General features: G+C 41.4%; 1 protein-coding gene across 1 annotated transcript in view; it reads right to left on the bottom strand.

Annotated features, from left to right (window-relative positions):
• Nucleotides 1-1,866: 1,866 nt before the first annotated feature.
• LOC142725554 (maternal DNA replication licensing factor mcm6) overlaps nt 1,867-15,575 on the bottom strand; it is a gene marked incomplete at its 3' end in the record, with an annotated part of 96,095 nt that continues 82,386 nt past the window's right edge. The window contains exons 5-9 of the mRNA XM_075848993.1: nt 12,474-12,639; nt 11,906-12,051; nt 11,672-11,822; nt 10,269-10,410; nt 1,867-2,008 (exon numbers count right to left, since the gene is read on the bottom strand). Coding sequence (XP_075705108.1) covers nt 1,867-2,008; nt 10,269-10,410; nt 11,672-11,822; nt 11,906-12,051; nt 12,474-12,639 — 747 coding nt within the window. The remainder of the gene's footprint in view (nt 2,009-10,268; nt 10,411-11,671; nt 11,823-11,905; nt 12,052-12,473; nt 12,640-15,575) is intronic.

Below are 15,575 nucleotides of genomic sequence, written 5' to 3'. Positions count from 1 at the left end.
CAATTGCCCTCTGATTCGAAAGGGCTCACAATTTATCCATCCCCAGACGAAACGAACATATGATATTAGGTTCTACTTAAATTGTAACTCAGACCATGTCATATATGTACTAGAATGTCCATGCCACCTCCTCTATGTTGGAGAAACTTTGCTCGAATTCAAAACACGGTTAAATCAACACCGCTACACGATCCGCAAAAAACGTATGGACCTTCCTGTGTCAAGCATTATATAGAAGCTGGACACACGGAAAAAGATATACGAGTATATTTGATAGACCATGTACCAATGTTACGTAGAGGAGGAGACCGTATTAAATCTCTCAAATATAGAGAGCTTCAATGGATTGAGAGATTGCAAACATTGAGACCTAGGGGGCTCAATGTTGACTTCATAACGCACGGTGTAGTCTAGGGATCTACTTACACTCCGTGGGGATGTATTGTTCATAGGTCTTCCTGTATATGAACCAGTGTAAAATGTACCAAATTTGTAACCTTATCTATTTCATTTCTTCCAGATCTTTGATAAACAGAAAATATCAAGTTTCACCTGTGTTTTACCTTGGATCCACAATTTCGGGGTATCGGACCATCTTTATCACATTGTTATGATTTGCTTCTTATGGTATCTTATTCAATTGCATTAAATAATATTTTATATATGAATATATCGGCCCAAAAATTTTTTTAGAGATAAAAAAAAAAATCTTTTTTAAGGATATTGTGCACACCATGCGTTTTGTACTGCGTTTTTCATGCGTTTTTATAAATATTCGTTTTTTGGTTTTTTTTGCGCTATCTTCCCAGGGGTAACATTACCATAATCATCATAATCCTTTATGGATATGTATGATGACTGTCTGCCCTTTTTATTTTGCCATTTTTTATCTATAAATGGCTACCTTAAGTCTCTATCAACTGCTCTTATTTATATGCGCATCTTCAGCACAACATATTTTTGACTCTTAAAGTTATTAGTCTATATCTCACAGTGCAGTTATGATTGGTGACTGGGTGTATTCCCTGTTATCTCCATTAAATTGCATTTTTTTTTGGTATCTTCTAAGTTCCCTTTATGCTGTACATGGACGCAACCGACTGTGTGCACGGTTCCTAGAATAAAGTTTTCATTTTGACAATAAGATTATACAACCATGGCCGCTGTTGGCCTTGTATGCTGTACTAAGATGGCTGCTGCCTGCCTCATAGTGGTACTGCGCATGCACAAAAGTGCGCTGTAGCAAGAGACTACTCTGTCATAGATAGTCGCCACCCCACTTTTCAGGCGCCGGAACTACAACCCGAACTCATGGATCCGAGGTAAACACAAGGCTCATGTTTTTAATTTGTTATATTATGTGCACCTGCACTTTTTTTAAAGTTGTTCACCAATTAGCATTTTTCTGCTGTAAACTGGATGGCCCGGATTGATCTGAGGACCATCATATATACACAATGGCACTTCTTTGTATTTTATAACTTTTACTGATGCAACATGACTGTATCTTTGTACTTATTTATGTTTTATGTTAAATCACTTGCCTAATGAGACCAGTTGTGTGGTCTCCATATATAGCACATGCTTTTACACTGTTTGTATGCTTGAGAAAGGCTCCATGTAAAGAGCCGAAACGTCGCACAGGGGCTAATAAAAAGCCGTTTTTTCCCATCACAAATTGGAGTGCTGTCTCTTATTGGACGAATATATATATATATATATATATATATTTATATTTATCTCAAATACAGCAAATGCGTTCATTCTTTTCTATTAGTTATAAATGATGCAGCATTGTTAGGCTGCTAACTTTCTACAAAATTTAATTAGTTGGGAATCATTAAATAAAAAGCTTAAGACACATACATTATCTGCAAGCATCAGTGCTCCCGCTTCAATCACAAATTCATGAGATTCTTCATCTCTTACTACAGCAGCCGTCAAACCTGCAGCACTGCTTGCTTTACCACTAGTGTAGACTGCTCGTGGACTGAATTCTTCCACATGCCTGCGGAATTATGAAAAGACAAAGCATGGAAATGTAAAAAAAAAAAAAATAAATACCCCAAAAAAATAAAAAGTAATTCACCACAAAATATATTTTACTGCCCATACATTACATTAAAAACCTAAAAATATTATGTATCTACAGGACCGTAATAACGTAATTAAACACGTTATTTAGCACGAAAATGAACAGTACAATATAAAAAGATTTTTTTTATAATATATATATATATCTATATAGCAATAGAAAGCAGCAGCACTCACTAGAAACAAATGTGTAGGTGCCAAGCAAGTCGTCCAGATCCAAGGACAAGGCAGTATATAAAAATAGAAATCTTGCAGCACTCCAAAAGTGTGAAAAAAAGTGGTTTTTTGGAGATATATATTATATATATATACACACACACACACACATTAATTTTCATCATCCATAGTACGGTGCAAGAGTTTTAGGCTTTCGTGGAAAAATGTTGCAAAGAAAGGATGCTTTCAAAAATACAAAGTGAATAAACAAGAGAAATCTAAATCAAATGAATATTTGGTGTAATAACCCTTTGCTTTCAAAACAGAATCAATTCTTTGAGGTATACTTGGTATATATATTTCCTGTTGGCTGATCTTCACACACGGCCAAACAACTGGACCAATCTGCACCAAACTTGGAACATAAGTGAATCAGGCAATTTTTTTTTTTGTTGAGGGTTTTACACCGGGTTCTCTCTCTCTAGGGCCTACCGTTCAACATTTAAAAAAAATTATACATTTCCTACACAAAAGCAAACATGCCACCACTGGCTTCCACAGCAAGGGTCCTCCTCCGTATGACATCAGATGACTCGCATTAGCCAAAGGAAGCTCGCAGGTTCTTCATTTTTAGCCTCACCGAATAGTTAAGACGACCTCTTCTGTAAGACCATGGTTTCTCAGGATTTGCCTTTCAGGATCCATGCTGATAGATTTAGAGTCTTCACTGCTTGATAAAATAAGGAGCCCTGGGAGAGAATGTCCCTTTTTACCGGGAGCATGATTGGGTTTTCCAATGCCAACCGTCTCAGGATTGGGAAACAGCTCCTTTTTGGCCAGTATGGTAGAATTATAATTAGGTTTCTTAAATCCTCTTGAGCCTTCCTTAATACCGCTGGAATTAGAGGGGAAAGGAGGAAACACATAAGTCAGCTTCATGTCCCACTGACGAGACAACGCATCTACTCTTACCGGGTTGTCCTTGAACTTTAGGGGAATAAAAAAATTAAAAATAAAAATAAAAAAAGAATCTACCGGAGCATTTTGTTTTGTGGCAAATAGATCCACTTGAGGAAGACCCTATTTCTGGGTTAGAGATTGAAAGATCTTTGCTCAAGGTCCATTCACCTGGATCTATTTTCTTCCAGCTCAGAAAGTCGGCGGATATTTTCTGTGCTTTTTAAGTGGATTGCTGACACTCAGGACATTTTCTTCTGCCCAGGAAAAATTTGAGCAGAGAGTGCTTGGAGATGAGCAGGTCTTGTTTCCCCTTGGTGACGAAGAAAGGATACTGATGTGGTGTTGTCAGACAATGTCCTTATATGTTTAACTTTTACTAGTGGAAGAGCCTGCTTGAAGGTTTCCATACTGCTCTCAGTTCCCTGCAGTTTGTAGACATTTTTCCTATTTGAGGAGACCAGATGTCTTGGAAGTGTTGGTCTTTAATTATAGGCCCCCAAATTGGTTTGCTGGCATCTGTGGCGACTACCACGTATGGAGAAAACTTCCATGGAACTCCTTTGTTTAGGTTGTTTAGAGACACCCACCAGAGGAGGGATGTCTTCACTGACTCAGGAGTCAATATATTTGAATTTAGGCACTCCTGTTTGTGATCCCAGTAGGACAGAATCAGATTTTGTAATTTGGAGAGTGGAATTGGCTCCACATGATGGATTAGATATAGGAGGTCATCAATCCGGAGATCTGCATTCCCTCTCTTACAGAACAGCTGTTTTTCTCAAAATCTTCCTTATCTCGTTTTGTAGGGGGATGTTTTTCCTCTGGTAGAAGGGAATATTTATGGGAGGAGTCCAATTGTACCCCTAGAAATATTTTTTTATTTTGAGGAGAAAAAAAAATTTGACTTCTACACAATTTTGGTTGGTTGGTAAACTTTGAGAAGGGCCAGAACTTGGGTTTGTTGGATTCTTAGGATGGATGGGGTATCTGCCACTAGAAGAAAGTAGTCTAGGTATGGGATGATAATCACAATTTTTTTCTTATGGACGCCATAATTTCTTCAATCTTCGTAAACTCTCTGGGGCGTAGGAGATTTTGAAAGGGAGAAAAACAAAATTGGTAATGAAGGATTGAGGGACCGTCCTGGGTTGTAAATCTCAGATATTTTTTATATAAGGGGTGGATCGTAATTTGATAATAAGCATCTTTTAGATCTATTGTACACATCGATGCCCCTTGATTTATCAGTGGAGGAGTAGTTCGGTTAGACTCCATCTTGAACTTCCGATATTTTACCACGTTGTTTAAATCTTTGAGGTTGATAATCGTCCTGTAGGATCCATTCGGCTTTTTTATAAAGAAAATTCTTGAATAATGGGCAATTTTGTCTTCGTTGTGGAGGTGCGGGAAATAGAACCTTCATTCGTAGAAGTTTTTGGGTATCGTTGACGAGTACGTGAAGATCTTTGGATTGGTATGAGTTTACCTGAAATCGTTCTGGCGGTAGAGAGGAAAATTCTATTTTGTGTCTCTCTTCTATAATTTGTAGCACCCAAGGATTCTGGGTTATCTTGGTCCACTCTGAATGAAAGTGTAGGGGTCTTCTCCCACACTCCTGAACATTGATCTTGCGACTGATGTAGCTGCAATGTTGGTTGAGATTAAGGCGGATGAAGACTCCCATGTTCTCTTGAAGTCTGCATCAGTCCATAGGATCTTTTAGCTTTGAGGAATCCTCAAAAGGGGATTGCAGTCGTTGCTACTCTTGCAACTGGGATGTCTACTTTTGGAATTTCATCCCAGGGTTTTGTATCTTCGGTGTCAAAGAGAAGTCTACTTTTAAAATCTTGTGAAATAAAACAGCCTTTTTTCTAAATCCTCCCACTCTGCAAATACTTTCAGGAGGTTTTCGTTTATAGGAAATACTTTTGTTTTCCTTTCTGTAAGGCCTCCAAACATTTAGTCTTGAATGGAACCCATGGTTTATCTAATCGCTTGTATCAAGGTATCCGACATTTCTGAAGAGAAATAGAAACTTATTTTCCTGTGTGGATGAGGAGAACTGAATCTGTTCCTCTCCCTCTTCCAATTCACCTTCAGACAGATAAAAGCATTCCTGTTCGGAGTCTGATTCCGGAGTCTGGGGACCCCACTTTTGATCCATTTCTATCCTAGGTCTTTTCACCAGGGACATAGAGGGAGTCTCTTGAAGTGGCATAAAAGGACTATGCAATCCTGGCATAATTGCTTCTTAAGCATATCCTGCAGTTTTTTCCCCCCGCAGGCAGCACATTTTTTAATCTTTTTTAGATCTGTCTCAGAGAGTTATTTTTCCTAAAAAAGACGGAGGGTGGGAGGTAAAAACCTGTATAAGAGAAAGTGAGTATACCCTTAAATCCCAAGGAGGGACTCATTATCCTGGGACATATCTGGAAGACTATCCGGTCGGGAAGGATCCATATTGCACAGAGGATAAGCATAAACTCCAATAAATTCTGTAAATAATTATTAGCAGACTAGTACTAATAGGATATCAGTTCTCTTACCTGTGCACATCCCGTTTTTATAGCTGGGAAGATTTGAATTTCCCACTCTGCTCCAAAGGTGGCTACGGACCGGAAGTTTTCAGACATCACTTCCGGTGATGCTGCCACCTATATGGAGACACGCGCATCAGTTACTTCCGGTTCCGACATTCCGGGAATTTAGGTGAAAAAGACCTCTAGTTTGGTCATCCCCAAAATGGCCGCATCTTGAGCTCCGTTGCGACCATCAAAACCTTCCCACCTTCGGACTACAACTAGGATCCAGCTTAGGACCCAGATTTATCAGGTTAGCAGTCCGGGGTGTGGGGCTAAGGGACATCTCACATGAGGGGTGCTACCGGATCCCCGGATGAAGGCATTCCTCTGAAACGCGCGTCGGGTCTGACGTCTCGCTCTCTGCAGAAAGAACCATAATGGGTATGTTTCACTATCCTCTACCTCTTCTATGCAGCTTTACCCAGGCCTCCTTTCTTCATGTTCCTGATGATTCGGATTGTCACTTAGATATTATATTTACATCTTTACATGTTGTTTCATCCTTCATTTAGGGATTGATATGGCCTTATAGATATACTCATTCATGTGATATTTCTATTGTGCCGTACATCATGATCCCGATGATTTGGATGATCTGATTGTTATTTACTTTACATGCTGCTTTATCTTTCATTCAGGGATTTATATGGCCTTATGGATATACTCACTTAGGTCATATTTCTATTGTGCTGCATATTTTCATGCCTTTATTGCATTATTGCTGATATACACTTTCTGCATACAGACTTTTTTCATGCTTTGCATGACTCCTCTTAATTATTTTTGTATTCCCAATAAAGTTTGTATTTTTCCATATACATTGTGTTAATTGTACCCCATATTTTGTAGGCTTTATACTGATTATTGTGGGTCAATGCACCAAGGCATACTTGGTTTAAACATGTTCTTGTCGCCACATGGCTTATAGCGTGCACTTTTAAATGTGTACGTTGACAAGTTTTTCCTGATTGTACCAATAGGTTCCATGAGGGGTGTTAGCCTGAGGCAGTTTAAGCTGTGTAAAAGGAAGGAGAAGCCTGGCTTCCCCGATCTCTCCCCATGCTTATATCCTGCAGTCTTCCAGGTAGCTGATCTCTGCACCCTTCCTCTGTGTGGACAGGAAGAACACTGGCAAGTGGGTCGAGGGAGGGGCCTTTTTACCTCTGTCTTCCTGTTCCTGTAGTAGTCAAGAGGGCAACCTCCTGTGGTGCTGTCATGAGGGACGTACTGGAAACTACGTTTTTAACACACACACGGTGAAGCCGGGTAAATCTGCTAGTACAATAAAATAGATTAAAAACATTTTAGCTATGTAGAAACCAGAGTTTGGCATGCTGTAAGTATACTCCTGCTGTGTCCCCTCACCACACCCTCCAACCTACGTTTTGCAAGCCTTCCTCAGGGAAAAGTTAGGGGACGGGGCAGAGGGGATGTTTATATACAGGCACCGTTCTGATAAGCATCCAAAATGTGGTTTCAATTATACTGGTGCTTGCTCCACATGGACACCAGCCGACGCTAAGGAAAGAGGTCACTCCCCCGCCGGAATTCCACTAACCCACGCCAAGGCACACTCAGTGGGACGGGCAGGAATGCCCCTGTCAACACCAGAGCGGCACATGTGCAGGTCTTTAAAATGCAAATATTTTGGTTAAGGGAGAAAGGCGAATAACCTACATAACAGTATAAAAAAAAAAAAAAAGTGCCATGCTAAAATTTCTATCAAACCACAAAGTGATAAGTTAGTTATATGTGGTCTATAACGAATGTGTTCCTATGTAGTTTGATAGAAATTTTAGCATAACACTTTATTTTATTCGGTTATGTATTTTATTCACCTTTATCCCTTAACCAAGATAGCTGCGTTTGAAGTAGTGTGCTTGTGCTGCTGCAACGGGGGCACTCCCGCCCACCCCACTGAGCGTGGGTTGGTGGAATCTCAGGGGGGGGAAAATGTCCTCATTCCCTAGGTTCGGCTGACATCCACGTGGTGCCCAATCGTTAGAATTGCAGACACCTGTTGGACGCTTATTAGGGTGCATGTATATAAACCTCCCCTCTACCGCCTCACCTCATTTTTCCCTAAAGGCGTCTTGTGAAACGCACGTTGGAAGATGTGGTGAGGAGACACAGGAGTATACTTACATCATGGCCAACTCAGGTCTGTACATGGCTAAAACTTTTTTCATCTATTCTTATATTTTATAGTGAGCGACTGTAGATTTGTCTTGTTCGGTCATATCTGGGTCAAACATTAGAGGTCTATCTGGAATAGATACTCTTAAACTTTTTTTCTCAGACAATGTGCTAGTTGGTTAACTATCGGTATCTTGATTAACCAGATATTTATGTATGTGGGCCTGACTGCTTTTCAGTGGTCATCTTATCCACTATTGACGCTTCATGCTGGTAGCAATACTGCATTGATAGTCATACTTATTTTAGAACAAAGTGATATATTGTTGTACAATCAATACACGCGTCCTTACTGCATGTAGAATTAGTGTTTTGTGTATATACCTAATACTACCTGCTGTGTCCTCCATCTTCTTGTTACACTTGGTACAACCGTGTTTTTAGAATCAACAACAATTGTTACATCTGTACTACTTTTTTGGTATTTTTTTTCAGTTTTTGGACTTAGGGTTTGATTGTGGGTTGAAATATTTCAAATAAGACTGGGGTTTCAAGATGTGCTTCTTCAAAAGAGCTCGAACAGCACAAAGAAACAGGCAACGTTGAGGATCGTCGACAGTGGTCAGCCGAGGAAACCGTGCAGCAGACACATCATGCTCAATTCCTTTTGAAATTGTAAGATGTCCAGCTGTGGCATCAGCTCAGAACTGGCAGAATCCAGAGGAACCCAGGTACACCCAGTTACGATTTGGAGAATTCTGGCCAGAAGTGGTCTTCATCGCAGAGTTGCAGGCAAAAAGCCATACCTTCGACGTGGAAACAAGGACAAGCAATTCAACTATGCACGAAAATATAGGAACTGGGCTGCAGAAAGGTGGCAGCAGGTGCTCTGTACTGAGTAGTCAATTTTAGACTATTTGGCTGCAACAGAAGGCAGTTTGTTTGCGGAGGGGATGGAGAGGGGTACAATAATGTGTCTTCAGGCAACAGTGAAGCATGGGCGAGGTTCCTTGCAAGCTTGGGGATGCATTTCAACAAGTAGTGTTGGATATTTGATCAGGACTAATGGTGTCTTCTATGCCCAGTAATACAGGCAGACACTTATCCATCATGCAATACCATCATGGAGGTGCCTGATTGGCTCCAAAATTTATTCTGCAGCAAAACAACAACCCATACATGCAGCCAGTGTCATTAAGAACTATCTTCAGCGTAAAGGAGGAGCCCTGAAAATGACATCATGGCCCCCAGAGAGCCCGGATGTCGACATAGAGTCTGTCTGGGATTACATGAAGAGACAGAAGGATTTGAGGAAGCTTACATCCACAGATCATCTGTGGTTAGTTCTCCAAGATGTTTGGAATAGCCCCCTGCAGAGTTCCTTCAAAAACTGTGTGCAAGTATACCTAAAATAATTAATGCTATTTTCAAGGCAAAGGGTGGTAAGACCAAATATTGATTTGATTTCTCTTCTGTTGATCCACTTTTCATTTTGTCAATTGATTAAAAATAACAATTAACACTTCTATTTTTGAAAGCATTCTTACTTTGAAGTATTTTCCCACAACTGCTTAAAACTTTTGCACAGTACTGCATATCTCTAACACCAAAGAATATTATATTACTATTATGTACGCTGTATGGAGTCACCCTTTTCTCTCCTGGTTTGGACAAATGACAGCTGTTAAAAGGCGCCTGACCAGCCATCTACAATGATGTGAGGTGGACAAAAAGGTTGAAAGCGGTCGGATGCAGTTTTAGCAGACAGAGACAAGTTTTCATGGTAATCTGAGCACTTGTGACTTGAGGCGATTTTATTCAGACCCAAATCGAATGGCTGTTTGGATTTTGGTCAAATTCACTACTCTAATTACATTTGATGCAAAAATAAGTAAAAATGTCCCTCTGCAATATTTTTCTCATTTTAGAAAAACCCAACCTCCGATGTATACCTGGTTTGACCTGGAGTAGGCTTTTGTAATAGAAACATTTGCCAAAAATTAGCCCCAAACTAAAAACACAAAGAAATCATGTGGCAGCAAGGGGTTTTATAAATATTGTGACATTTCAGCTTGAGATCTTTGCAAAAGAGAATGTATGATTGTCTTAATAAATATGCCCCAATGAATGAAATACGACAGGCTGGAATGTAAATCAGTCTTCTAGGATTTTGCAAAAGGACAGAAGAAAGCCTGTCAAATTGTGACAGATTGATTTTTAGAAAAATTAAATCTTTCAAGTTCTTGAAATTTTTCCCTGTTTATTCAGCTTAATTGCAATTATCAACTTTTAAACTATTAAAAAAACAAAAAACAAAAACTATAAATCTTAAATTCTTACTTTAGAAACTGGCTTTTAGATGTACTTGGGTCTCCAACAATGCACACGTTTATATCGCCTCTCAGAGAAGTACCTTCCATAGTTTTTTTAGGTACACCTCCAAACAACATTAGAAGCACACCTCTTTTAATTTCATCATTACCTAGGAAACCAAAGCAAATTAAAAAAGTCACACATTAAAAGTAATTGAACACCGATACAAATTACATCTTCCTATGTAAGGAAAGTTAAGTTTCACAATTATACAAGTACAAATGTTACAATCCAAGTCAGAATACCCCACCAGGGGTTCGGGTGGGACCTGGCTCTGATAGAATAATGGGCCCCAGTGATCCAGCAAAAGACAACCCCATTGGAGGTGACTGAACCCAATCACTTGCCACTAGGGTCTATTTATAATGGGATGAGGAGTCACAAAATCAACCTTTGAGACCTTATTGATGGTATGTACTCTTTGTGCAACAATAAAATCAAAAGGTTAACTAAACGTTCAGCAAACTTCTGACATGTCATAGTGACATGTCAGAAGTTTTGATTGCTGTGGGTCTGAGACCCCCACCGATTGCTAAATCGAAGCAGTAGAAGCGCTCGTGTGATCACTGAGCCGCTTGCTTTCTGTTCGGCTTTTCTCGGATAGCCGAGCAGTTGGTGTACGGACTCAATAGAAAGTGTATGAGCCCGTACAACGCTACATCAGCTTTCCGAGAAAAGTCGAACAGAAATGAAGCAGCTCAGCGCTCAAACGAGCAGTTCTGCTACATCGTTTTAGCGATCGGTGGGGGTCTCCATGCTCAGACCCACAGCAAATAGACCTGTACAAGTTCTGTATAGATGGAGGGTCGGGCCTCAGGATCATTTCTTCTAGTGGGACCAAGAGGACCCAGTCTGGTTATAAATATAGAGTACAAATAAAAAGTAACATTTGAAGCCTACATTATCAACCAAGCATTGTACAGTGTATTTTTTTTTTAGTTTATGGTGTCATAACACAAATTATTAAACCCAAAGTCTAAAAAGGAAAATCCATTAGAATACATTTAATAAGCAGGTTTACATAAGCGATTATGCATTTTTAATTCTGACACTTAATATAAACTGCATATTAAACAATATAGAAAATAACCCTTTTCAAGAAGCAAATAGTCAGTTATGGACATGGCAATTTCCTACAAAAGAAAATATGTGAAAGTTTAGGGTTAAAAGATTTTACTACGGTTTTAATTTTCCAGCTTCAATAGTAAAAATCAAGAAAATAACTAAGGTCTGCCCATATTACTCATTGCCAGCCCTAACGGAGTCTATTTCAACCAATAGTGGGGTCTGTTTATGGTATTAATGGGGATTGAGCCATCAACTTGTATTTGCAAAGTAAACTTTTGCAAACAAAAATTAAGAGTACATACCATGGATTGTGGGAAACAGGCTCGTGCATAAGTTATGGTACAAATTTTTGTCTTGACTCATCTCAAATACTTTTTCCCATTCTTGAACAGTCATTTGATTCTTAATACTTTCTGCAGTTTGGTCTTCTTCCCTCAAATCTTTGCCCCCAAACTGCAAAAATACAATTATTTATTGATCATTGTATGTAAATATCATTTAAAAAACCGTCAGATTCTATCCTCTAAAATGCTTACCCGTGGGTTTGTAGCCCCCACATAACATGCTAAAAAGGCCAGTCTGTAAGATAAATCTCTGACTCCTAAGGCTTTTAGACCCTGAACTCCTTCAGCATTAAACCCTTCGCCACCCGTGACTTTGGCTCCAGTCTCCATCCGTGCATCTATAAAATAGAAGTTAATTATGTTTTGCTCAAAGAAAAAGGTAAAGCATATAAAACGTGAAAGTGCAGATTTGAAAAAAGAGCAATTGTATGAAACAAAAGGATACATTGTATTTGTTTGAGGCCTCAGTCATTGAGAGGCAGGGTTTCCTATTGACGAGGTATAGCCCAAGAGCCACAAGAAACCCCAAATCGTTAAAATTTACAAGCAGCAGAATAGAGCCAGTGAATAAATTATTGCAGCTAAAATTAATGCATTGCAATTAGCTTAACAAAAACAAACAAACAAACAAACAAACAAACCCAAAAACCTTAAAAGAATTCCCCATTAATAGCAAATGTGTTTGTTTTTTTAACTAACCTCTACATTTGCATAATGTAAATACACTTATTTATTTGGATTTATCAAATGAAATAGTTACCTCCGACGGATAGTGCGGAAACATCAGGTACAACAATTAATGTGCCTGTAAAATCACAACGATCTCCTGCCATTGCAGTTTCAACAGCTTCTGCACGGAGAATAACTTCCACACTGCGTGGGATGGCACCACGAGGTAACTCTGCTTGAGTTTCTTGAATTCGGACCTAAAAAAAAAATATATATATATAAGAATGATTATATAAATGAAGTTCCATAAAAAAAAACAAAAAAAAAAACAGGGGGGGGGGGGGTTCACGTTTAAAGAAAACGTGACCCATAGTTAATTTTATTTTACATTGGCTAACGAATGTCATTTACATTGTAGCCTCTAGAGGTCCCCATATACCATATCACAGGTGCTTTGAAAGAATTTTAAAATGTACGACATCCCTAATGTACTTAGAGTTTCATAGCTAGAGATGAGCGAACCGGGACAACCGAACCCGGTTTCGGTCCGAACATCGGGAAAAGTTCGGTTCGCAGCGAATCCGAACTTCACCGGGTTCGGCCGAACCAGTTTTGACCGAACCCGGCTACATTTTGGCGCCTGCCACATGTTAGATGTAAAATGGAGGATTTCACAATATCACCTGATATCAGGCTACACCATAATGCCTTGCAAACGGCTCTCCCAGCCAAATCGGGAGGCAGCATAGGGGCGGGCTCAAGCCTGCAATAAATGTCTATGCACGGAGATCAGCAGCCACTTTAGAGACAGGAGCTGTAGGGATAGCATCTCTGTGCAGTAAGGGAAAGCTTTAGGAATCTAAAAGCCAGGAATCCAGCAATCGAAGGGGCTCATCCACTACTCACTACTCAGCCAGTGTGTGAATACGCTTTTATAAAGGGGCTCAACCCCGTTGTATCCAACTTGCAATACAGGCAGCCTTTGTAGTAGTACTACAAGGCCCAGCATTCCGAGTGCACCGCGGCGTGGCTGATAGAAATTCTCATTCATTGCCATTTGCCAAGCCAGTGTGTGAATACGCTTTTAGAAGGGGCTCATCCCCCGGGTCTTGATTCAACTTGCTGCACTCCAGCAGTGAAATGTCTGGTAAAAAAAAAAAGGTTGTGAAAGGACGGGGTAGAGGAAAAAACACCCATGCCGTCTCCTCCTCCAGTGCAAATGTTGGATCTGTTGGTGCCAGACCCAATACCAGCATTTGTGGCACAAGACATGTGCCCAGTTCCACTAGTAGCAGCAGCCATGTGCCTGCTAGTAGTAGTAGCAGTATCAGCAAGCCAGACTTGTCCATCTCCTCCGGTGGGCGGGTTACTTTAGACAATACGGCCATTGTGGACTGGTTGGCTGGCTCGCGGTCATCTCAGCAGGAAGACTGATGATCTGGCTTCAAGCCAGGTTTCATTGGATTCCAGATTCTCTACAGTTCCTTGGCACAGTGACAGTAGTAATATAGGTATTTCTAGTTTTTCCATTCAATCATCTATGTCTTCACTCCCCCTTCCTAGCGGGAAGCCATCTTTCCTGAGAGTCCTAAGAGACATCTCCTCGGGTGCGAAGGAAGATACTAAACAACATAGTGATGATTTGTTTTCCGCGAGTCAGCCAACGGAGTGTGTTGCGGCGGTGGTGGAGGTGGAAACGGTGTCCGAGACGCATAGCTGTGGTAGTGGGGGTGTTGGTGGTGGTAGCCGTGGTGGCAGACGCAGTAATGAGGGGGGGCATGGAGCCCGCCATGATGTCACATCACATTCACAACACAGTGACAGAAGTGGAAGGGATGATGAGGAGGGCTATGATGATGATGTTGTTTTAAATAGGACATAGGAACCAGGTGACGAGGTGATGACGGCGTCAGAGGAGGAGGGTAGTAGTGGCGGCACTGGCCGTGATAAACAGCCAAGCCGAGGTAGGGGCAGAAGTCAATCTGCAAAACGTTGCAGAGGTAGGGTCAGCTCAGGAGCCGGTGACGGAGACACTGATGCTGGTGTAGGCTCCCGAAAAAAGCCTGCCAGACAAGGGGAAAGCTTGGGTGGTGGACGTGGTACTACCTCTTTACAGTACTCTGCCGTGTGGCAATTTTTCTGTACCTTCCCGGAGGACGAAAACATGGCGCAGTGCCGTATCTGCAAGCAGAAAATAAGGCGTGGGCAGGGCAGCAATGTAGGAACTACCGCTCTACGTAAACACATGGAGCGGCATCACAAGGCCATGTGGGACAATCGACATGCCCCACCATCATGTACATCTAATGAAGACCCCTCTGCCGCTGCTGCTCCGAGTCCCTGTCATCTAAGTAGTAGCCAGGCCTTATCCACCATGTCGTGGTCATCATCACTGTCATCTAGTGCTCCTCCTACGTCCCGTCAGTTATCCATTACGGAATCGTTGTCCAATAAGCAACAATATATACCCAGTCATCCACTTGTCGTGCGGCTTAATTCACACCTGGCTAATTTGTTGGTGGTGCAGTCGCTGCCGTACCACCTGGTCGACTCCGCCGGCTTCAAGCAATTGATGGCGTGCGCTCAGCCTAGGTGGCGAATACCTAGCCGACATTACTTCTACAAAAACAGCTGTCCCTGCCTTTCACAAGCACGTGGAGGAAAAGGTGTGCCAGTCCTTGCAATTATCCGTGTGCAGCAGGGTACAGGCCACCGTCGACACGTGGAGCAGCAAATATGGGCAGGGACAGTACATGTCTTTCACGGCCAACTGGGTCAATATTTTGCAGTCCAATGCACCACCGCAGCAATGCCAGGCATTACCACCTCCACGCTTGTATCTTTCTGGTTCAACTCCGGACACCAGGCGCCTACCATCCTCCTCCTCCTCCATGGAGGTCTTCCCATCCCCGACAGGACACAGCGTATCTTCCACTCCTCCTCCCTCCTCTTTTCATAGGTGCAAGGTGAAGCGCCACAATGCTGTCTTACACCTGCTGAGCCTGGGCGAGAAAACCCACACAGGGCAGGAGCTGCTGCTGTGCATCAAGGAGGAAATCGCACGCTGGCTGTCTCCTCTGAAACTCACACTGGGCAATGTTGTCTCTGATAACGGGAAGAACGTTGTGGCTGCACTGAGTCTAGGTCACCTGACACACGCTCCTTGAATGGCACATGTGATCAATCTGGTCAT

The sequence above is a fragment of the Rhinoderma darwinii genome, unplaced genomic scaffold (genome assembly GCF_050947455.1).
Source record: "Rhinoderma darwinii isolate aRhiDar2 unplaced genomic scaffold, aRhiDar2.hap1 Scaffold_608, whole genome shotgun sequence".
NCBI classification, from domain to species: Eukaryota; Metazoa; Chordata; class Amphibia; order Anura; family Rhinodermatidae; genus Rhinoderma; species Rhinoderma darwinii.
This window is presented reverse-complemented; position numbering and strand designations above follow the sequence as displayed.